Consider the following 26,206-nt stretch of genomic DNA (forward strand, 5'->3'; position numbering starts at 1 on the left):
CGATAGATGCTGGCAAGTATGTGGAGAAATGGGAACCCTTTTGCACTGTTGGTGGGAATGCAAACTGGTGCAGCTGCTCTGGAAAGCAGTGTGGAGGTTCCTCAAAAAATTAAACATAGAACTACCCTATGACCCAGCAAGAGCACTACTAGAAATTTATTCAAAGGATACAGGACTGCTGATTCACAGGGGCACATGCACCCCAATGTCTACAGCAGCGCTTTCAACAATAACCAAATTATGGAAAGACCCTAAATGACCATCAACTGATGAATGGATAAAGATGATGTGGTTTATATATACAGTGGACTACTACTTGGCAATGAGAAAGAATGAAATCATGCCATCTGCAGCAAAGTGGATCAAACTGGAAGGTGTTATGCTGAGTGAAATGAGTCAGCCAGAGAAAGAGATATCATATGTTTTCACTCATATGTGGATCTTGAGAAACTTAACAGAAGACCATGGGAGAAAGGAAGGGGAAAAAATAGTTACAAACAGTGAGGGAGGGAGGCAAACTGTAAGAGACTCTTAAATACAGAGAACAAACTGAGGGTTGACCAAAGAGTGGGGGGAGGGGAGAGGGGAAAATGGGTGATGGGCACTGAGTAGGGCACTTGTTGGAATGAGCATTGGGTGTCGTATGTAAGCGATGAACCATGGGAATCTACCCCCAAAACCAAGAGCACACTTTACACGCTGTATGTTAGCCAATTTGACAATAAATTATATTAAAAAAATTTTCTTTTCTTGTTACCACATGTACTTCAAAACAATCATTTTAAATTGTATAACATTCTATTGAACTGATAAATCCTAATTTACCTTACTACTTATTACTTAGACATTTTAGTTTGCTTTAAGCTGTTTTCCATCAACATCAATAATTATTTTTACCTCTTGTCCTATTTCCTTAAATTCATTCCCAGAGTAGGAATGACACATTAAAAAAATCTTAAATTTATATTAGAATTGGTATTACACTCTACAATCTCTAATACGTAAAAGAAAGAAACATTAGTTACTGCAATGGAGTGAGTGAAAGATAGTAAGTAGGAGTAAAGAAGAAACAAAATTAAACATGAGTCTGACAATTATAGAAGTTGGGTAAATGAATACTTACAGGGTTAATTTTACTATTCTTCTATTATTGAATATATTTGACATGTTATATAGCAAAAAGTTAAAGTTACTACGTATCTATTTTCTGTCTTTTCTGGGGAATTCTCCTACTCATCTCAAATTCTCTAAGATTACCAATAGTCGTTAGGCAATGAAATTCTTCAAGTTCTTTCAAGTATCCTTTTATGTAACTCTACAATAAAATCTTGCTGTTCAAAGCATGGCTCGTGGAATAGCACCATCATCACTGCTTGAGAATTTATTAGAAAGGTAAAATGCTTTCTTCCTGATAACTAAAACTAGCATATATATATATATTTTTTTTAGTCTTTATTTATTTTTGAGTGAGAGAGAGAGAGAGACAGAGAGACAGAGAGAGACAGAGTGCAAGTAGGGGAGGAACAGAAAGAGAGGTAGACAAAGAATCTGAAGCAGGCTCTGGGCTCTGAGTTGTCAGCACAGAGCCCAACGCACAAGCCGCAAGTTTATGACCTGAGCTGAATCAGATGCTTAACTGACTGAGCCACCCAGGTGCCCCTAAAAATTGTATTTTTAAAGGAACTTCATCACAAAAAGGTACTCAAATATCCAATAAACATATGAAAAGGTGTCCAAGTTTATTACTTATCAAGGAAATGCAAAATAAGCCACAATGGATATCCCTACCATACATCAGAATGGCTAAAATGAAAAAAAAAGATATGCCAAACACACAGAAGATATGTAGCAACTAGAACTCATACACTACTGGGGGTGGCAAAATTGGTACAGCCACTATGGAAAACTACTTGCAGTACCTACCAAAGCTGAACAGATGTATGTATCTATGACCTACCAATTCCTTTCCCAGGTATTTCCCCATCAGAAAGATATATATGTGTTGACCAACAGACATCTACAATATTGTTCAAAGCAACACTATTCCAAATAGCCCTAAATATATGTTTATTTACAAATTTGAGACAATAGGGGTGCCCCAGTGGCTCAGTTGGTTAAGTGTATGACTTCAGTTCAGGTTATGATCTCATGGTTAGTGAGTCTGAGCCCTGCATTGGGATCTCTGCTGTCAGCACGAAGCTTACTTTGGATCCTCTGTCCGCCCCGCCCCCCCATCCCTTCCTTGCTTGCGATCTCTTTCTCTCAAAAATACATAAACATTAAAAAAAACCTGAGATGATATATGTAGTTTCACATTTTACTTTTTTCATTCACATTATGAACATTTCCCCATGTCATATGTTTTAATATGATTTTCAATGGCTATATAATATTACAAAGTATAGACAATCATACTTCATTAACCACTTCCCAAATGTAAGACATTTTAGGATGGTTTCAAAAATTTTTTGACTGTAGTTTCTGAATAAAATTAAAATAAAGATCCTGATGTATAAGCCTTTATTACCATCTCTGATTACATCTTTAGGATAAATTCCTTGAAGAGGAATTAGTAGGTCAAAAGATATGCTTTTTCAAATACACATAATTATAACATATTGAATGTACTCATTCCCCGGAACTCTACCACTGGGTTTTTCTTTAAAAGAAATGTCTGTCAAGAAGATGGGTAAAAACTGTCATTTTGGATGCTTATTTCACTTGTTATTGTTTTAGCATTCTTCTCACATCCCTTGTTTAGTTACCTAATGAAGAGAGAATCTATTTCTTAGTGATCTGTCAGAAATGTGTAGTGCAAAGATATCCCTTTGCCATACATGGTATAAATATATTCTTCTTCAAGTTTTAATTTTGATTTTGATGTTTGATGACCACAGCCATTTCAAATCTCTCTAAATCCAGTCTCACCTTTCTAATCAGACATCTCTTCCCGAGAATGTATCATATATGTCTTTTCTCTTTGCTCTAACTACTACACATCATCCATCTCAAGCAATACTCCCATTCTTACACTTATTCTTTACACAAATAAAAGTAATTCTGGTTTTGGCATCTAAGAGCTCTGCACAACTTTGCTGAAATGAGTCTTTGAGATGAGAAGAAAGGCTTCCCATTACATATCTCTTTCCTATGTGCCTGAGTTTTTGAGGCGTTCTACAAAATGGAAAGCTATAAAAATTGACCTTCATTTAAAAGGTACAAACCTTGTCTGAAACTGCATCATGATTTCACTTCTGAGCACCTTATACAGCCCCTCCTGAACTTATTTCCTTTTAGTATCTGTTAAAGGAATCTTACTTTTTTCTTTCTGACCTTTTCCAAAGTTGCCTTCTTAAAGCATAGAAGCTGCACACATTTCTATTTCTAGCTTTTCACAAGCTATGATGATTTACTTGCATTCTCTCAGACTTCCATCATATTCTACTTAGTTCTGTTAGTCAAAATTAGGATTAGAAAGGTAAATTCTCTCATTGTTTCCTGTACTCTCAACAGGGCAAATCAATAATTTGATTGTCTTCTTTGTAAAATCATTTGAAGTTCATGTCTATGAAAAGTATTCTAGGTTATCACTTTTTTCTTTTTCTTCTTCAATTAAATACATTATTTTTCACAGGTTATGTAAAATTACATGTAGATGTACATCTTTCTTGATATTCAGTGTTATTCCACATTTCTTCAATGGGTTTGTTTCTCTGAAATAATTTATGCTTTTTGTTCTCAGTCCCTTCATGAGTCCTATTCCAACAAGTCCTGAATACCTATAGAGGTCACATTTATTTCTTCATACTAAAACCTCACAGGATTTTGCTTAAGTTTATTTCCTGTATTCGGAACTTTAGAATACAGATTACTGAGGCTACAAATAACGTCCCTAACCACGCTTTTCCCAGAATTTTCTGTTGTGTAATAATGGGGACCTTGTTAACTGCTAGTCATCTATTTCATGTGGTAACTGCCATCATATTGAGGTTTAGAATTTTACTCGTATTTTCCTGTCTCCCTCAGTTTTTTCCAAATAAAATCTTCTAGATTTGCTCATCAAGTTACCAGATGAATAAATTATTTTAGTTTCTGTGAAATGAAGCACAAAACCTATTATTCAAGGGAATCTTAAGTTGCCATCCGGAAAATTAAACCCTTTTAGAAATGACATTGTCTCATAATCAGTTACTGTTTTTCATTTATTTCTCTTCTCAAGTCCCAAACATCAAAATGAGAGATGGAAATAAGATGTGGTGAAGGTGTAATTATCATCCATCATAACAGTTTCAATATGGGAAACAAATTCTTCATTTAGTTCCTTTTCAAGGAGTTTTCCACAGGTCTCTGATGATTCAACAGATATTAAAAAATCTGTGGATCCTTATGCTGATTCATACCATCTCTAAAATATATCATTCTCAAATTCTATAGCATTAACAATCTATGGAAATACTTTCCAGTTTTAAAGATTTTTACTGATTATATTCTCCAAAGGTAAAAGATTTAAAAAGGGTGCCACTAGCGATAGTAAATTTGTGGCTCTTGACAAATCCTACAAAGGCACATGCAAAAATAACATACTGTGTCTGTATAGAAATAATTACACATAAAGCATACTGCCTTCAATCTAATACAAACCTTTAATCGTTAAGGTTGAAATAAAAGTTGAGTACTTTCACTTCAGATTAAGATTGCAGTATAAAGTTAGCATAAATCAGGGAAAAAACCTTCTACGAAATATAATGTTTATTAATGTAGATCTTAGAAAGTTAAAAGATGTTGGTTATATCCTTAATGAACAATGAGTTACAAAGAAATAAGTCTTCAAAATGCTTAATAATCCAAATTGAAAGAACTATCTAGGAAACTTTAGCTCAAAATATTACCTCTATGAGTCACTGTCACCTAAAATAACTTAGTAATATTTGGTAAACGTTCATATTTAATCAATTTGAGAACACCTAAATTTAAAATTTTGTTTGCTAAAAAATGCCTTGTTTCATCCATTGGCTCCGATATTTACTGAATGACTCCTATATATCAGACTCTCTACTAAGTTTTATATGAAAATTAAATACTAGTTAGAAAATTAAATAAGAACAACACAACAAAAACCAAAAACACCGACGTCTTGGTTAAAGGAAAAATAAAGGATAATATTTCTTGTAATTCTTTTCATAATTTACAATCTCCTTTAAAAACAGATGTGGGGCACCTGGGTGGCTCAGTCAGTTAAGCATCTGACTTCAGCTTGGGTCATGATCTCACGGTTCGTGAGTTCGAGCCCCACATCAGGCTCTGTGCTGACAGCTCAGAGCCTGGAGCCTGCTTCAGATTCTGTGTCTCCCTCTCTCCCTCTGCTCCTCCCCTGCTCATGCTCTATCTCTCTCTCTCTCTCAAAAGTAAATAAACATTAAAAAAAAAAAACCAAAAACACAGTTGTAAGCTCCTGCCCCCCCCCCCCATAGACTGCTACTTCAACTTGAGGTCCACATTCTTCTCTATAAAGATCCATTGTATTTTATAGTCTCACATTATAGCAATGCTCTTCTAACACAGAAACAAAGTGATTTTAACTTGTTTTAACAGAAAAACCAGGCGGATATAAAACTGCAAGGAAGATTATTTTCTACATTCTAATGAGGGCAGGTAGTATTCTTTTCAAAAGCTTAAAAGTCTTTTATTAAAAAAAAAGAACCTAGCAGAAGTAATCACTGTGAAAATTACGAAAGGAAAATGTAGTTATGAGCAGTTTTTCAAATGACATGAAAAATGGAGCATTAGAAAAACAAAAAGTATGTATTATAGAAGTAAAAATCCCAAGCACATTAACATGAAAAGTCTAAAAGCAATCTAAATCATATACCTCCTCATGCCAGAAAGGCACTACCATGAATCTCAAAATGTATCTGAAAAAGGTAGATCTGTAGATGGAGGTTAAAAATTAACTTGGGAGTATTTTGATCACTTACTCAGGCCTTTTGATCCCATGTCGTCAGGGATCTCCTGTAGAGAGTAGTTCCCAGAGAGCAAGCAATAAAAAGATAATCAAAGAAAATAGTTGTCAGTAATGCATAAAATTGGTGCTACAATAAGAGACAGTTCCAAGACCATTACAGGTGCACATATTTTAGAGCATTTTTGTAGATTTTTGAAAGTTTGAAATAAGCTAGCAGCTGAATGTAACCTACTAAAGGAATGGAAGTTCTAGCTTAGAGGCTGATTAGGGTAGAGAAGCAAAATTTGAAATCATTTCTTGATATTTTAAAAGTAAAATTCAGATTGTCTACATATAATGAAGATGTAGGATAAAATGGAACGATTCCAGAAGATCTATTACCAAAGACTGTCAATGTTATACCTAGAAATCAGTAAGTAGATTCTCGGGTATCCATAGTTTTTCTCTAAAATATTCTTTAAAGTATACTGTTTCTTCCAAGAACCCTTACATCAAATGATTCTATTGTAAACACGTAACTTAAAAAAAATATTTACTTTAAATTATGAATTCCTAAGGTACCAGAAAAAGTTAAGATTGGTATAGAAGTTAATTTATGTCTGTTAAGATTGCCCCTGGTTAAGACAATTAGTAACCTGTTGCAGCTCTTGAAACTGTCTCCATGGTAACAACCAACTGCAGGGCAGTAGGTCCCTCTACATTTATTTTCAGTTGACCACTGGATCCACATACTTACGGTCAGCATCACTTGTTTCCTGCTCACTCTGGTCCTTGTTCTTGTAGAAGGGGAATTTTCGGGAAAAGAGGTTCTTTTTACGCTTGTCATTGAATGACTGCTGAAGAAGAGAAGGAGGGGCAAAACAAAGGGATGTCTACTATCTGTGTGTACAAAGGCCCAGCCTAGCAGCTCTGTGGAAGCTGACTCTTGTGACCACAGTGTGCAGTTTGTATATGAATTTTACTTTAATCACAAATAAAGTGAATTTTTAATTTTGTATTAACTCCTCTAATTCTAATGTTTCACAACTGAAAATACTGAAAAATTTACAGTGTAATTCAATAATACCCAAAAATACTGAATAAGTGCTACTTGATAAAAAAAAGAAGAGTAATTCAGATTAGTTACTACTACAGTATGACCCAAATTAACATATGTTCTTATCAATCCATATTTTTCTAGATTTCCAGGCATGAGGTGCTCTATAGCAAAAGTAATTTTAGATTGTTACTCTAGCTATTCAAATATTTTTTATGCAGTAGTAATCTTCCTTTCCCTTTGGTTTGAGCATATTTTCCCCCTCCCCCTTTTTGTGGCCCCAATGAACTAACAAAAAGTCACTATTAAAAAAAGAACCAAAACTAGTGATAAGGTTGCTAGTGCTGAATACTTAAAAACAATTAATCTTTTTTTTTGGAAGAGAAAAGGAGATAACTGAGTGTTTATGGTACGATTCAGAAATGAGAAGAAAACTAAGAGGGGTCTGTCAACCACACAGAATGCAGCAAAAGATTTACTGATGCTATCTAACCAAAAAAGAAGAGTCAGAACTCTCCTGGTCAACTTGAATGCCATCATAACTGATTTATTTGTCTTTAAGCTCTACTATATTTATCTATTTTTAAAAGTATATATAAATAAACTAGAACCATATTTAATTAATTGGCACCATATCCTGAATAGAGGATAAAAAGCTTGGTGCCTATATAAAAGCCAAAAAGGCAATTAAGATTCTAATAGTTTTGGGGAACCTGGGTGGCTCAATTCATTAAGCATCCAATTTTGGCTCAGGTCATGATCTCACAGTTAGAGCCCCGCATCAGGTTCTCTGCTTTCAGTGCAGAGCCTGCTTTAGATCCTCTGTGCCGCCGCCCCCCCACCAACCGTCTGTCTGTCCCTCCCCAACTCATGCTCCCTCTTTCTTTCAAAAATAAACATTAAAAAAAGAAGATTCTAATAGTTAAAAAAAAAAGATTCTAGGGGCGCCTGGGTGGCGCAGTTGGTTAAGCGTCCGACTTCAGCTCAGGTCACGATCTCGCGCTCCGTGAATTCGAGCCCCGTGTCGGGCTCTGGGCTGATGGCTCAGAGCCTGGAGTCTGCTTCGGATTCTGTGTCTCCCTCTCTCTCTGCCCCTCCCCCATTCATGGTCTGTCTCTATCTCAAAAAATAAAAAAAAAAAAAAAACATTAAAAAAAGATTCTAATAGTTTATACAGAACTACAATGGAAGAGTTGCACAGTTGATTTGATGTCCCTTATTGCACAGATGTTGGAAATAGGTTTTTTTCCCTTCTTCAGTGTCCCCATTTGTGCCTTCAGATTTAAAGCCATGTAGCATAAAGATGATGCTATTAAAGAGGAATAATTTCTTTTGTAATTTCTGTCACAGACATCCACGTCTTGAAGGACATGGCCTCACCTACCAATGACACTAGGAACCATTGCTACTTTTTTGAAGCAGGAATGATATAAAGGATGGAAATCTTGTTCTGACTTTTCTTGATTCAATCCATGTCTTAAAAATGCTATCATTATTTTGAAGTATATCCACACCAGGCAGTATGTTTTAGCATGCCTGTATTTTTTAAGCATGTGATGCTAGGTGATTAAGATGCTGAGGTAGATTAAAGTAATTATTGCGCAAATTCTGTTGCTTGAAAGAATTTATTTTGTTAGAAATCTTAATGGAAATATTAAACTTTCATTTTTACCTTTTCATATCAATAATTCAAGATTAATAAACTCATAGTTCATTAGTTCAACAGACTGTCTTAATTTCAATCCTAAAAATCGAAGGCTCTGATAACTCTAAGCAGAATTTAAAAATTAAGTTGCTGAGAGCAATTCTGTCAAGAAATAAGGACTTTTATTTTATAAACTGTCAAGTAGCATTATTTAAATAAAAATATTTTCTTGAATCCAAATTTTAAGAAAAGAAAAATAGAAGAAAAGTTATGTTTCAATAGAGAAAAATTCATGGTAATCTAATTTAGGGAAGGACTAAATCTTTTTGTTCATGACAATCATTGAATCTAGTAATAATTTTTATGGTATCTCATAAAACTGATATGTTTTTAATAAAAGGTATTCATTTGTCCCTCTTACTGCATATATAGTGGTCAGAGTCAGTTTCACAGCAAACAACCAAAAGAAACATGAAGTTTAAAATGTTTTGATTTTTGGTATCTTTGCAGTTAGCCAAAATGAGATATCATAAAGATATCATAATAGAGAACAGAAAGAAATGCCGTTAGTTAAGAAAAGAATTAATTGTATTACACTTAACATCCTCCAGGTGAAGAATTTATTAAAAGTGAAAATAGCACAAAGCAAAGAAGACAAATATGTGTAGGGAAAACATAAAACTGAAGAAACATACTACCTCCAGTTTGTCTACATTTTCAATACAAAATACTGTTTAATTACTTATTGTTATTTATGCTACACTGCAGGAAAGACAGAGTGTAATAATTATAAGAACTGATAAAATATCACAAATTCATGATATATATATTAAATACATAATTTCTATATGTGGTATTGCCAAAATAGCTAAATGAATGTTAAAAATGTTAATGAGAAACTGAAATGTTATAAGTCTGTAGTGGAAATAAGTCCATAAACCACCATTTAAGGAAAGGAAAAGAACTTAGAATGGGAAATGGTATTACGGAAAGGAATGCAGTTCTGTATCAATGGCAAGCGTATTTTTACCCCACTCAGTATCATGCATACTTTTGGTGCTGTGTTAGAACACAGTGACTGTGTATAAAGTTGGTTACAGTCAACAAACAAGACTAAGATTTAAATATGTCGTTAATTCAGTTAACTTCTTACAGTATGAAAGAAAAGTTACAACATGCAACCTCTTTTTCAATACATTGACAGTGTATTTTACTAAGTTATTTTTAAAGACATATATAAAATAAGCACAAAAAGCAAATCCTGAGCATTTACTTGGGATTTTTTTCTTCTCCCAAATTTCTATTTTACATATTGCTTCAGATCACACTATGTAATTTTTTATTTTCTGAAAGCTACAATTTTAAACTAATTTATCATTTCTAAAATAACTGAATAAATTATATAATTTACTTAGATTTAACTTCTTTGATCAAGGATATTTATCTTAAAGGCTTTAAGTTTATGTGCTTAGTTTTATCAGAGAAGCACAAATGACAGGGTTAATTAAAATTTGTTGAGTTAACTTCCCACATTCATTTGAGATATGATCAAAAGATGATAAAACTTGTGTTAGATCAAAAAAGAAAAAAACCCAAACATAAAACATTCCTATGAATAGTATTTCAAGACAACATATATGTTCAGCTTATTTCTTTAGGCTTATTGCTACAATATTCTGTTGTAGTAATTACATACATAGTACAGGACAAAGCCTATAATAGCTCCTTCATCTATGGGCATCCATTATATTTAAGCAGAATTTAACAATGAAAACAAAAACACATTTAAAATTATATATGAAAGAGTTTACAAGTATTTCTTGACCATCTATAATTCCCCCTCTTGACTATCTCTTTATTTCCTCAAAATAAAAATTCATATTGATTCAAATATTTAAAGCATGGGTTTTCCTTAATAAATTATATTAGGCACAAAGAAGGGCAATAAAAAATTTCCACAAATTAACTTACAAAAACCTGTAAACTTACATTATGACCTAGTTAATATTTTGGGGCATATTATCTCAGAACATGTATTATTAAATTAGCTGCATGATTAATACTGATGATACAAGTTTCTAACTGGACATCTGAATGAAGGCTGAATTTATTTCACTCGTATAAATAACCTCACCAAAGTATATTAAGAATATATGAAATGAGGGGTCCCTGGATGACTTAGTCCCACTCTTAATTTTGGCTCAGGTCATGATCTCACAGTTCGTGAGTTTGAGGCCCGCACTGGCCTCTGTGCTGATGGTGCAGAGCCTGCCTGGGATTCTTTCTCTCTCTCTGTCCCTCTCTGCCCCTCCCCCTTCTCACGCGTGCTCTCTCTCTCTCAAAATAAATAACTTAATTGAAAAACGTCTGTAAAATGACTGCTTTAATTTAATAAATTAAATTACTTCAGTAATACTTAAATTACTTCAGTATCTACTATGCGAAAGCACCATAACAACACCTGTTGATGGTTAACTCTTACAGCAAAATCATTCTAATTTTAATCATGTATTTCCAGCAAGAATTAAGAAAAAACCTACTATCCTCAATTACTAATATCTAGAAATATGAAATTTCATATACTCACCCCTTTATCTCCTCTTGTTTTAGAATTAAATTTCACTGTTTTTAACCGGGCTCGTTCTTTCTTCTCAACTCTGTCAAAGTATAGAATGCTATTTTTAAAGTATACTGAAATATCTAAGGGCCTAACTAGAAATCATTAAAACTGATACTTTAATATAGGGCACTTTTATATTCTAAAGTCTTCAGAAGTCATCTAGGTTTGCATCCCAAAATTAATTATAATTTCTAAAATGAAATATAGGGCTCATTTTATTATGAAACAAAACCACTTGTGAAGTATCAAAATACAGTACATGTGTACTTATAAATGTACTCAATTCCATAATTATATTAAAATTATTATGAGGAACCACTTCTGAATTAAGCAATTTGCCAGATTTTGGGTTTTTTTTTGTTATTGTTTAAATATTAGCTTAGCATGGGGCATACACATATGCCAAAAATTAAGCATAAGAGAGTGAACAAATAAGGCAAAATGTTAACAACTGGTAAAAGTAGGTGAAGGATATGTGGATTTCTTGTACTATTGTTTCTTGTACTATTCTTCCTCGTTACTTACTTTTCTGTAGCTCTGACATTTTTATAAAAAAGTGGGAAATACAAAAATTAAATTTAGCTCCAGTGATATACTTGTGTAAATACAGAAAGAAACCAATTACAGTATACAAAAACTTTAAAGTATCTTTGGAAGGAGATACAAAGACTTGGTAATCTTAGTTATCCTTAGTTATCCCTCTACAGGTGAAATTGGTGCCAAGGGAACAAGCTTAAGATAAGGAAGCCTGTACAGCTTTTCGATCTTATGAATTTTGAAACTTGTTAAAGTGCCAAGTATTCAAAATAAGCAAGCCAACAAAACTACATCAAAACAAATGTTTCATATAGATTGTAATACCAATATGAACCTCGCAAAATTTCCTGTAAATTAAGCTTTTATAAATCCTCAATTTCAACATAGATATTATATTAGTATATAGCAGAAAAACTTACCACAACAGGTTAAGAATAACTGTATTTCCTTCATTATCTAGCTATATAGTTTTATCGTGGATACAGAAGAACCTTAGTAGTCAAGGATTTGAAACTTGTTTTTATTGTGCTAGAACAGTCCGTGACATGATTAGAGAGTCCATGAGATGATTAACTAATTTATAATTCTGCCTAGGTACTTACTGAGGGCACTGCAAAACTAACATTTGGTGAGTAAACGTTTACAACTCAAAATGGCTTTGTTTTCGCATCATTATCTTGTTCACTAAATAGTTGATTGATTTAAATTGTACTTAACTGTAAATACTATTCCTGAAAGAAAACTAAGAACTGTAGTAACTACAATTCCTTGTGCTATTATTAGAAGTACAGAGGTCTAAGAAAGGGATAGTTCTGTTTTAAGAAAACAGAAGTTTTGAATACATTCAAGAACGAAACGGCATAATTAGTTGTGGTTTCATACTATAGCTTATGGAAGAAAAATTATATAAATAAATGAATAAACATAAAAAAACAAAAAAATCCCACAAAATTCAACTTTATAGAATTTTTGTACAAAATAAAAAGAATCTCTTTCCATCAAAGCCAGTGTTTTCTTATTAGTTGCAGGCACACATAAAGCCTATGAGAGATATGAGGTACCAAAGGATAAGACAATTTTTAGGAACTCTGACTTTGATATTTAAGATGTGAGATTTTTACTGACTCAACAAGGCACAGAGGAAGCATTTCTGAATTTAAAGCAGACTATGTTCTATTCTAGGAGAAAAGTTATGCTGAGGGCTGCATTGCTAAAAGAGGAGTTGCCTCTTTATAAGATCTAGCCAAATAGCTGGAGCTTGCTAAATATATGGATCTAGCATAGAACAGTCATAAATCCCCAAACCACAAATACAAATCTAGGTAATATTTTAATATTCCTACTCTTCAACTTCTACAAGCAGTTATACAAATATATACAGGTAGAGGTTTATAAATAGGTACATGATTTGGCATACTTATCAATTACAGAGGCTCTTAACAAAATAAGTATAAATCCAACTCATTAGAACAGAACAAGTGTATTCCATCATAAGCTTGACCTGAAGTGAATTAACTAGCTACACTAAACACTAATGTCTCTTTACCAATTTTGGCTGGCTATCTTAAAACTTAAAGAGGCTTTTAGGCAATGATTTGTACAAATCAGATCTCACAAAAAAGCTATTTCGGGGGAATTACGAACTGACATTTTAATACCATTTCTCACAAAAGTAGGGGCATTCAGCAGCATTTCGTAGACCTTAGAGAGGATTCTCTATACTGGGATCATCCTATCTATGTCTATACTTGACTACTTTTCCAGTAGACAGTAAGTATCAATCACGATAATAAGTGGTTAAAAGCAAAGAGGAAAGACCAGTGAATGTACCAATACTTCTAAATTAATCAAGAAAAAAGATGTGAAGCAAGTAACAAGATAGTTCTAAACATTTCACATTTATTTACACTTCCATTTTTTAAGTCTAAAGGAGGCAATTCATATAATCAAAAATGTAAAGTTTAAGATTCCATCACCACCTACATGAGAAAACTACAAAGGCTTTTAAATCTCTCTCCCTCCAATGGTATAGATACATGGCAAAGTTATTTAAAAACCTTTGGGGGCATCATATTCTTTAATTACGTCACTGGTTACAACATAAGGTGAACAAAATCAAATGACTGTGAAACACAATATGGAAAACCAAGCATCACCATCTTGGTAAAAGGATTTTAAAAATCAACAATTATTTATGTTGCCCTACTTTCAAGTGGTAAGACTGTACCAGACTTATATTTACCTGCGTTTACTGGGAATTACTCCAACTTCATCACTCTCTCCATCTGGTGTAACCTGCCTGGCTTGCCACCACTCATCATCAGAAGCATTAATAACATGGAGGATATCTCCAAATTTGAAGTTCAAGCCCTGACTGGGAAGGCCACTGTCTTTAGTCTTGTCATAATCAAAAAGCGCTCTAGATTAAGAAGGAAAAAAAGTCTATGATTATTTGTCATGATGCTCATTCCAATATTAAATGAACACAGGATTCTGAAAGTGTATATAATCCAGGTAAATAATTAAACAAGATACCATGGTGGGCAAAATAATGCCAAGCTCAAATTTGCACTACATACGGAAGGACAGACAAAAAAAGAAACAGTAAAAGTGACTTATGCTAACAGTTCTCTAAAATTAGGCACCACCTTATTTCTTTCAATATTGGATGAGAAATTAAAAAAAAAAATGCTTTTAGTGTAATCCACTGGCAACCCATATTGAATTCTAAAATGAAGACAAACCTAGAGAGTTGCTCTAAATTAATAAGCAAAAAGTAAATATTAAGAGATAACTCTTCTCTTTATTTTGGCTACACATACTTGGGAAAACAAACTCCCTGAAAGATTTGATTCATTAGTTGCAGAGTGTAAGACTAGATTAACAGAGTGACTATTGTGTCAGTTAATTATTCCTTCTATTTGTTCACAGAACTAGAGTAACAGAATTTTCTGAGTCAATAACAATGATGAAAACTAACTATACAGGACTTTAACAGCTGCTAAATATTTTGGAAAAAATACTGTATTAATATAGTAATTGCAAAATGTTAAGAATCTTTTAAAATTTGATAAAAATACTGTGTTCTATTAATTAATATACAATACTTAAATTCTCATCCAAAGTAGTTCTCTCAAAAGTAAAGGAAAGAATCCCAGCAATTACATTTATAATACAATTTATTTATTCTTTAGTTCTAATTTGGCAACTGGAAATTAGGATACAAATCATATTCCTTTCTGTGTTACCCAATTTTTTAAACCTATCTCTCTTTTTTAAAAAAAAATTTATTTAAATTCCAGTTAGTTAATAAACAATGTAATATTAATTTTGGGTGTATAATATACTCATTCAATACTTCCACACATCACCTGGTGCTCATCACAAGTGCACTCTTTAATCCTCATCACCTATTTAACCCATCTTCTCACACCCTTCCCTTCTGGTAACCATTAGTTTGTTCTATATAGTTAAGAGTTTGTTTCTTGGTTTGTCTCTCTCCCTCTTTTCTCCCCACTATGTTCATTTGTTTTATTTTGTGAATTCCACATATGAGTGAAATCATATGGCATTTGTCTTTTTCTGACTTATTTCACTTAGAATAATACTTTCTAGCTCCATCCATGCTGTTGCAAAAGGCAAGATTTCATTCATTTTTTATGGCTGAGTAATAGTCCAGTGTGTGTGTGTGTGTGTGTGTGTACACACCACAACTTCATTATCTATTCTTCAGTCAATGGACACTTGGGCTGTTTCCCTAATTTGGCTATTGCAGATAAGGCTGCTATAAAGATGGGTGGGGGGACATTTATCCCTCTGAATTAATATTTTTGTATTCTTGAGGCAAATACCTAGTAGTGCTACTGCTGGATCTTAGGTAGACCTATTCATTATTGCAGATTGGAGGAAGCTTAAATGGGGTGTCTGAACAGAGGGCTACTGAAATAAGGTTTACTCCACCAGATCCTAGAAATGCTCAGGAAGTAGAAGTGTACAGAATTCAGGTAGGCAGAGGTAAGTTACAGCAGTGAAAACAAAAGAACTGGTGAAAACACTTCATGTAGCACTTAGAACCTCTAGATCCCTTCTCTTGTTCCCAGACCCAGAAGACAAGAGGTTTAGTTTCTAAAGAAATTGAATTTGGTAAGTTCTGTACTCTGGAACTTGATGGGGAACGTGGTACTGGGCTAAAGACAGATAAAAAGTAATCTGCACACTGAAAATGGAAATTCTAGCAGCCTTGTTTATACTGCAGGCAAGAGATTAAGGATTCTTTTCTAGAGATATTTAATGACCCCAACAATGACCTCGGGTGGGAAAGGGCAATGAACAAAGCCAAGTATTTTATAGTTAAATCCAGCTAGCTTCATTCTCCATTCATAAGAATAGAAAATAAGGATCACTAAATATTTAAAGATCATCTCACATATGAAAAGCAAGAAAAGAGGCAAACTAGAAAAAAAGAAATACAGAGAATGCACAGAATTCAAGAAGCAGAACATTAGAGAAAATGAGAAGATATTAGGTCTATGAAATAAAAAGACGACAAAAAAAGGACCAAATAAGAAGAGGCTTTTAGAAAATAAATAGGATATCATACCTTCCTCCATACCCCAAATACTCTATGAAGGAGAAGGCAAAGTAAAGTCATTTTCAGACATGCTAACACTCAAAAAATGTCCCCCATATACTCTTTTTTCAAGAATTTATTGGAGAATGTGCTTTATTAAAGGAAAGTAAATTGAGAAAGAAAATGTGGCACTGAAAAAAACAGACTCTGACATAGCAGAGTGCTAAAAGGCATAGGACAGGGGCACCTGGTGGCTCAGCTGGTTAAGCATCTGACTCCTGATCTGGCTCAGGCCATGATCTCATGGTTTCCTGAGATCAAGCCCTGTACTGGGCTCTGTGCTGTCAGCAGAGAGCCTACTTGAGATTCATATTCATATTCTCTCTCTCTCTCCCCCCCCCCCCGCCCCTTCCTCCCTCCCTCCTCCACTCATGCTTTCTCTCTTTCAAAATAAATAAATAAACTTAAAAAAATAAAAGGAATAGGACAGTGGCAAAGGCAAGTCTCATATGAGATCTACACAGCAAGTCTATAAAGTAACTAGTCCAGACTGGAACAGAAAGATAGAAAAAATCTGAAGTGTAAGATCATATGTACAACCACATGTTTCTTTAAGTGAAAAACTCTAGAGTCTATTGTAAGATAAAGAAAGATACTTAGTAATAAGTACATGAACAATTAAGCAAATAAAAATGAGATGATTATTATGCCTAGGAAAAATGAAGGGCTGCAGAAGAAAGGAAGGATGGTGTTATAATATACTACTTGAGTAATGACAGATACTATAATAGTCACATGATTAAATGCTATTAATTTTATTAACAGTGATGACACTATGTTTGAGTGATAAAGGATGAAGAATAGTTTGGTATGAAAGAGAAAGTTATCTACAATGGTAAACTGGAAAACAGCAGTATATGCACATTATTTAGAAATTTGGGGGTAAAGACAAGGGACTTTGCCAAGAAAATGGAGGATGACTGTTTTCAGAGAATGAAATTAGGGATTTTTCGGAGGTGACAGATATTTTTTATTATTATTTTTTACAACGTTTATTTTTCACAGGAGAGAGACAGAGCACGAGTCGGGTAGGGGTAGAGAGAGAACGCAAGACACAGAATCTGAACCAGGCTCCAGGCTCTGAGCTGTCAGTACAGAGCCCAACCTGGGGCTAAAACGTGTGAGCTGCGAGATCATGACCTGAGCCAAAGGTGGACATTTAACTGATGGAGCCACCTGGAAGCCCCCATTACATCTTTTGATAGTATATAACTTGCAAAAATAAGGTACTTCTTTAAAAAATAACAAAAAGTAAAGATGACTCATTAAAGGTGCCTGAAACAAATGTAATGTCTTGATTTTTATGCCTTTGTAAGTTTTTAATAAATCACTATTAAAGGCAACACCTAATTATATTAAAATTAGAAAATATGGGCAAGAAGAAGAAAATGAAAAAAGGAGAGTATAAACAAATCTGTTTTTCCTTTTTCTGTAGATATCAGTATCACATAAAACACTTTGGGACAGAATAATTTAATAAATAAAATTTAATAAATAATGTATAGAAATAATAAATAATAAATCTAAATAAAATTTAATAAATATTACAATAATTAGTGGAAGAAGAGAAAAATCTGATAGACTAAGGATTCCCAGATCACTGGTAGGGCAGGAGGAATGAAAGGGGTAGGAAAAGAACAAGTGAAGAAAGTGAGAACAGTTTCCTTTTCTTACGTATCACAGAATAACATTTGAGACAGTAAGTCATATCATATGTAAACAAGTATAGAATACATGCTTGTTTGCATAGATTTTTTTATACATATGCACAAACACATATGGGATACATGTCTATTTTATGTAAGATACATCATCTCTCATCAGAAGAATAAATAAAACATACTACGAAATGTTCCTCAGTAAGATCAGAAGAAATGAACAAAATTAATGAAGAATGGTACAGATTACCCGTAGTCATCAACTAAAGTTAAACTAATACTTCAATAAAATGCTGAGTAAAGGCTCTGCTAAAAAGAGTATACAGAATACAAATAGGTCATCTGTGTAAGTCTTATTAGCCAATGAAATAAAAAAGAACAGTTTAAATTCAAAAAATACATGTAGAAATTTCCTGAATCTGTGTTCTCTACTGAGGCTACTCACATTTTAAGCTATTATTTACATATGCTCCCTTTGCTATTATGGACATTACTGTAGTAATTAAATGTTAGAGAACAGTTTATTATAAAGAATATAAGTACGTGTTGGATGATATGACATACCAAGCTACAATACAGTCACTCAGGAAAATAACTTAAAAATTTTTTTCTCCCACATTTATTTTGTCTTTATCATGCCATTATTATTCAAGGGGTTGTACAACTTTAATACAATTATAGTAACATTCCAATTCTTGAAAGACAGACTGTCAAGAAATCAATCCTAAAATAACATTTCTTTGGTTTACAATAGATTTTTTCTTTTTTCTTTTTTTTTATATTTTATTTTTAAGTAATTTCTATACCCAACATGGGGATTGAACTCACAATCTTGAGATCAGGAGTCATATGCTCCACCAACTGAGCCAGACAGATGGCAATATATTCTTTGCAATATATTCTTCTACAGTAAAACTAAGTCATAGTAAAAAATGTGAAGGACTCTGCATGCATGCATAAATAAGGACTGCCATAATTAGAAGTAAAAAAATTTACCTGACATAGAGGGATCGCTTCTGGCTAGTTCGAAGAGAACCTGATCCTGAACTAATGCTACTATTCATCATCTGCTCCCGTAAGTCATGTATTTTGGCTTCAAAACGACTGTATTCTGATGGGGAAAAAAATAAATTTATACTTTACACTCTAAAAAAATAAGTTACTTGAATATAAAGTATTAAATACATTAGCTGGCTTATAATAATTATATGAGGTTAGAACCTTGAAAGAGTAATCTGTGTAAGATTTTTGGACAAAATGCAAATTTCAAAAAACCAACAATTTTCCAAATGTACCATAAATTAGAACTGGCTGAATTAGAATTTTCTCATATGCTATTTTAAAGTTCATATTACATTTAATCAATTAAAAGACAACTTTCATGCATCAAATAGTGGTATCAACCTCACATTACTGTCTAACTGTAAATTTTAAAGATTAAAATTCAGAATTTATTCTGATTTTTGTACTTAAAAAAAGAATCCTATAATGATTTATACTAGACACTTTGTTTACTGATTTTTCCCCTTGAGGAAATCAGTTACTTTTATGTGCTGAAACACAGAACTTGTGTACAGTCAATAATATGGCAAAAGTCAATAATACAGGAAAAATATGCCTTAACAACTGTACATTAAATTTACTTCAACTCATTTTATGATTTGTAAATTCTCAAAATACCAAAATAAGATACAAAACAATTTGAATAAACATTTTAAGATCATTTTTATATAAAGCAAGTGTGATTTTGACGATGAATTATTTTAAACTATATCATATAGTAAAAACTACTAAATCTATTAATAAAACCATAAGCACTTTTTCAAATATACTGCATTACACATTTACACACCTTTATACCTTTTTCTCTATAACAAACTATTTTATAGAAATTAGGGTAGATCTCCTCAGATTTTCTAACAAATACAAACGGTCTTAAAGCAAGAGCAAATATCTTGCTTGGGAGTTTGTATAGTTTAAGAAGACAGAGGAAGAGCAAACATGATTATTGTGGAGTTATTCTTCTTTTTACCATAGACACCATGTTTGTTTTATGGATACTAAGATTAATTGAAGCAACAGTTCATCAAAAAACTCAAAAACATTTAATAGTTCAAACTAGTAATAAAGTGTTCTTTTTTTAAATATTTATTTTTGAGAGAGAGAGAAAGAGAGAGCACAAGTGGGGGAGGGGCAGAGAGCTAGGAGGACAGAGGATATGAAGTGGGCTCCACACTGACAGCACAGAGCCCAATGTGGGGCTTGAACTCACGAACCGTGAGACCATGACCTGAGCCGAGGTCGGATGCTCAACCGACTGAGCCACCCAGGCGCCCCTTTCACTATCCTTTAAAAATGTAACAGAGGGGCGCCTGGGTGGCTCAGTCGGTTAAGCGGCCAGCTTCGGCTCAGGTCATGATCTCCCAGTCCGTGGGTTCGAGCCCCACGTCGGGCTCTGTGCTGACAGCTCAGAGCCTGGAGCCTGTTTCAGATTCTGTGTCTCCCTCTCTCTGACCCTCCCCCGTTCATGCTCTGTCTCTCTCTGTCTCAAAAATAAATAAACGTTAAAAAAAAAATTAAAAAAAAAATAAAAATATAACAGAAAATTTAAAATACAAATGTTAGTAGACAGTAATAATGTGTCCAGTACAATTCAACAATTAACAGTTCATGGCATTGAGGTGCCTGGGTGACTCAGTTGGTTAAGTGTCCAACTCTTAATTTTGGCTCAGGTCATGACCCCAGAGCCCTGTGGGACTGAGTCCTGTGTGGGATCCATGCTGGGCATGGAGCCTGCTTAAGATTCTCTCTCTCTCTCCCTGTCCCTCTCCCTTTCTCACTCTAAAGAAAAGAAAAACAAAAACAAAAACAACTCATGGCAAACTTTTATTTGCAAAGGCACAGTGAAAACAGAGATAGACTGATGGATGGAGGTACAAATACTGGTTCCTCTTATTGTTAAAAGTTTTATTTATTTAAGTAATTTATACATTCAATGTGAGGCTCAAACTCATGATGCCAAGATCAAGAATCACATGCTCCTTTGAGCCCATCAGGCAGCCCTATACTGGTTCTTCTAATTAAAAATTAAAACCATTAAGTTTGTAATTAATGCCTTCTATCTTCTATCTGTATGTGCTTTCTTGCATAAGACGAATCCTAGTTCTCGCGACACTGCGAATAACAGAATTAGAGTATTACACGGGGACTTTTTAATTTTTTCCAGTATTACATTTACAACAGCCTTGAAATAATGACACCAACAACTAAGACCACGACATCGTTTTTGAAAACAGTTAACTACTTTCCCTACTTCCTTTTAACCTTAAAGCATGGTCTAGTAGGGATGAATATATATATATATATATATATATATATATGAATATATATATGAATATATATATGAATATATATATGAATATATATGAATATATATATATTAATATATATATATATAGTTTAATTGCTGTTTTAAAATTACTTGGAGTAGTTCCTCCTTAGGTGTTAATGTTGCCAACTATCCAGTTGGCTCATTTCTTATACACTTAAGTTCATTTGTTCTTTTTTATTGTCAATTTTGACATTTAGGGGTGGCTTTTAAGAGTTTCATTTTTTTAAATAGGTAGGTAAAATAGTTTCAAGGTCATATTTGTAAAACAAGGATATTAAAAAAGAAGTCTAGGTTGTCCTCCCTCCTACCCTAAATTATATTAAACATTTATATATATGGTCATTATATATAAATGACCGATATAAATATAATAAACATTTATATATAAACATTATATATAAACATTTACAGAAAGGCTTATTCCTCCATTTTTAATAAATAGAAGCAGATACACATATATATGTAAATACGTTTACATATACTTATTCTAGAGTATTTTAATATATATAATACATAATTATGTACACATTATGTATATATATTCACACACATATATGTATTGCCCACTTTTATAAATTAATTTTATTTATTTATTTTTGAGAGAGAGAGAGAGAAAAGCAGGGCTCGAGCTCACCTGAGCTGAAGTCAGACACTTAATGACTGATCACCCAGGCGCCCAATTTATTTTATTTATCTTTTAAAAAGATACAGCAACAACACTGTATAGTAGCATGGACAGATGTCCCTCATTCTTTTTTAATAGCTATATAGTTCTTTTGCTTTTAACCTTCATCTCTTTGTTACAACAAAATACTGGAAAGAGTTACATTCTGCCTTATCAGCAAATCTGAAAATTGTTTTCTTTGAACTAAGGTAATGTTTGATATGACTGAATTTGTTTGATCTCCGTTCTATTCATACTATACCTTATTTATATGTAGGCAAGCCTTCTGTGCGAATAGTTGTGTCAGGGTATATTTTCCAAAGATACATGCCTGTATCCCACATGTTCTTGTACTGTGACCTTGCCATTCCCCCATTAAGTGGGCAGACTCTAATCACTCTCTCCTTGAATTTGGGCTGGTCTTATTACTCACAAGCAAGCAAATATGGTAGAAATGATTCTATGTGACTTTCAAAGTTAAATTAGAAGAGGCCACAAAACTTTTCCCTGTTTCTTTAGGGATGCTTGTCTGGGGGAAGTCAGATACCATGTAAGAAGTCTGACAACCCTCAAAGAACCATGCTGCAGAGGTCACGTGATGGTGTTCTGAGCCCTAACTTCCAGCCACTATCACCAAGGCACAAGACAAGGGGAGTAAAGCTATTGTGGACCTTCACCGACCAGCTGAATCCCATTAAGTGACCTTAGGCTATGCTACAAAGACCATCCAGACAAAATCCTGCCTGAATTCCTAATCTACAGAATCCATAAAATGGTTATTGTTTCAATCCACTAAGCTTTGGAGTAGTTATGAAGCAACAGTAACAGGAACACACTTCCTCTGTGCAGTCTATTTTATTTGGTCATACACACCCACACACCAAGGACAAGCCTTCCTAAATTTAAAAATACATATGAAATTCCTAAAACAAAGAATAAGTTTTATATACTTTCAAAAATAAATATATAAATATAAAATTAGTACGGTTTATTCTTTTGTTCTAATGATAACCTTTTGTTTGGCTTTTGCCCCCTCCACCATGAGCAATCACTTCAGAGCCAAAGTGAAATATTATCCTTTTATGTCCAGTTAAAAACTTTAAAGTGATCACAAAGCTTATTCTATTTTCATAGCATCTTCAAACTCCCCATTTTCTAATAATTATACTTTATCCAAATTGTCAGAGCATACAGTCTTTTCATATTATACACTCTCCCCTTACAACTATCTTAACTAATTGCAATTAATTGCTACCATCAGTCTTTATGTCAGTATCTCTCCCATCATTTTGGGTGTCTGAACTTTGTTCTCTCTTCTCAGAGTGTTTATATGAACAGTATCATCAGAATACCAATCTGTTGTTGATACATTTGACTGCAGCCTTTATATGTGAAAGTCTATTTGATTCAGTTTCTTTCATTGATTCTTTGAAAATGTTGACTCCACTGTCTCCTTTAAACCATTGCTAATGAAGTTCTAATGACTACCTCATTTTCTTTCATTTAAAGAGCAATGTTTTTCCTTTGGCCTGGAATTCAAGTGAATTTTTCTTTTTCTTTTCTAATTTTTTTTAATCAAAAAAAGTTTTTTTAATCTTTATTTATTTTTGAGAGAGAGAGGAAGAGAGTACAAGTAGGGGAGGAACACAGACAGAAGGAGACACAGAATCCAAAGCAGGCTCCAGGCTCTGAGCTGTCAGCACAGAGCCCGATGCGGGGCTTGAATTCATGAACCTTGAGATCATGACCTGAGCCGAAGCCGGATGCTTAACTGACTGAGCCACCCAGGTACCCCTAAGTTAATTTATTTTGAGAGAGAAAGAGGGAGTGTGTGTGCAGGAGCAGGGAAGGGGCAGAGAGGGAGAGAATCCCATGCAGGTTTCTCTGTCAGCAGGGAGTCCAAAGCAGGGTTCAAATCCACAAACCATGGGATCATGACCTGAGCCAAAATCAAGAGTCAGGCATTTAACTGACTGAGCCACCCAGGTGCCCCTTTTTCTTTTATTTTTTGAGGTTTTTGTTATCATTTATTTATGAAGTTAAAAATGAGTGATAGAGGGGCACCTGGGTGGCTCAGTTGGTTAAGCATCCAACTTCAGCTCAGGTCATGATCTCACAACTCACTCACAAACTCACTCAATCTCCATAACGGGCTTACTTTTATCAGTGCAGAGGTGGCTTTGGATCCTCTGTCCCCCTGTCATGCTCTCTCAAAAATAAACAAACATTAAAAAAAAATGAGTGATAGTTAAAACTGCCATACAACTTTTTGGTTTGTTCTCAATTTGTTTTCAGTTTCAATGTCTTTCTGAATAGATGGAACAGGTCAGACCAGTCCTGGGAGTGGGGGGTGGGAGGGGTCACAGGGGAACGGAGCCAGGCAAGGGAGAGCAGAGAGGCTGAGGGGCTTGCTGGGGGTGGGGAGGGTGTGTCTGTGTGTATTTTTCTTTTGATCTTAATAATTTTAAGTCCAGTAATTTTGTGAGAATATTTCTCAGTGCTAGTTATAATCTTAGGTAAACAGAATGTCTTTTTGACATATATTTTGAGTTTTTTAATTTTAGAAAAGTTTTGTTTATGTATTTTTAATATGTTCTATACGCATTGTTTTGTTTTTTTCCTATGAGACTCCCACATGTATGCTGAATATTCTTTGTCTACTTTATCTGTCATTCTCAAATCCTTTTTTATTCTGTTTCTTTTTTTATTAACATATTTTCCAAAGATTGAAGCAATCCCCAACTGTTTTTCCTGAACCATTTGAGAGTAACTTGCTACCTTGATGTCGCACCACTGTTGAATATTTTCTATAAATAAATAGTAAGTAAATAAACTACAAATATATAAATACGCATATACACACACACACATATATATATTTATTCTAGAGAAAGTGTGAGGGAGGAGAGGGGCAGAGAGAGAGCAGAATCTTAAGCAGGCTCCATGCTCAACGTGGGGCATTGTGTGTCCTATGTGGGGCTCAATCCCATGACCCTGGGATCATGACCTGAGTTGAAATCAAGAGTCAGACACTTAACTGACTGAGCCACCCAGGTACCCCTAAATATATTTTCCTATACAACAACAAAACCATCAAAATCAAAGTAAAATTAATACATTACTACCATCGAATGCTCACACCCTACTTGAGTTTCCCCAGTAATGCCCTTTATAGCAAAGGGATCAAAGATCTAGACTGAAATCATGAGTTGTCATATCTTTTTAGTATCCTTCAGTCACAACAGTCTCTCAGTTTTCTTCCCTCGACTTTGTAGTCTTGATACTATTGAACATTACAGGTCAATTATTTTATAGAACGTCTCTCAATTTAGGTTTGTCTGATGTTTCCACATGATTAGGTTCCAGTTATGTAAATCTGGCAGGAATATCACGGGAAAGATGTTATGTTCTTTTTTTTTTTTTTTTTTTTTAATATTTATTGTGAGAGAAAGAGCGTGCATGACAGAGTGCCCGGTGGGGGGAGGGGCAGAGAGAGATTCCCAAGTAGGTTTTTCATGCTTTCAGTGCAGAGCCTGACTCGTGATTTCCTAATTTATTCAGTGCAGTATAAGCTGGTATTATCATCATCAATTTGATGCTCAAATTGTTCTCAATTTAGCCAGTGGGAACCCTTTCAAACTGGATTTTCTGTCCTTTTGACACGTTTCCTTCATCTAGCACAGAATATTACAGAAAAATCTAGTACTTTCCCTTCCCCACACCTGGAAACAGCCATTAATCCAAACAGCCTTGGTAATTTTGGTGGGGAAGAGTATTTAGAGGCCAAGATCTAAGTGTTAGGTGTGCTCACTGCTATTGGGCCCAGGCTCTCTCAGTGGATACAGCTAGAGAATTGTATATAAATTTAATATCCATATGTAAAACAGATACATATTTATAACTATGTTTATATAAATTAAAAACCTTATGTTTAGACCAATTTCTCCAATTCTAACCTAATATTATAGGGTTTACATTTTAGTTTTCTCCCTTTCCATATTTATTACATTCTACTCTAAAAATGAAAATTATAGGTAACATTAACCTTAGCATGTATGTATCC

General features: G+C 33.9%; 1 protein-coding gene across 10 annotated transcripts in view; it reads right to left on the minus strand.

The window, feature by feature from the left end:
* DLG1 (discs large MAGUK scaffold protein 1) overlaps positions 1-26,206 on the minus strand; it is a 272,975-nt gene that overhangs the window by 32,052 nt on the left and 214,717 nt on the right. For 5 of the 10 annotated variants that reach the window (XM_042956289.1, XM_042956288.1, XM_042956291.1 and 2 more), the window contains 4 exons: positions 19,085-19,199; positions 14,043-14,219; positions 11,231-11,300; positions 6,699-6,798 (listed from right to left, as the gene is read on the minus strand). In XM_042956289.1, the coding sequence (XP_042812223.1) occupies positions 6,699-6,798; positions 11,231-11,300; positions 14,043-14,219; positions 19,085-19,199 (462 nt within the window). Of the gene's footprint in view, positions 1-5,975; positions 6,010-6,698; positions 6,799-11,230; positions 11,301-14,042; positions 14,220-19,084; positions 19,200-26,206 lie in introns of all 10 variants that reach the window. The other 5 variants (XM_042956292.1, XM_007090975.3, XM_042956294.1 and 2 more) reach the window with 2 other exon arrangements.

The sequence above is a fragment of the Panthera tigris genome, chromosome C2 (assembly GCF_018350195.1).
Source record: "Panthera tigris isolate Pti1 chromosome C2, P.tigris_Pti1_mat1.1, whole genome shotgun sequence".
Classification (NCBI taxonomy): domain Eukaryota; kingdom Metazoa; phylum Chordata; class Mammalia; order Carnivora; family Felidae; genus Panthera; species Panthera tigris.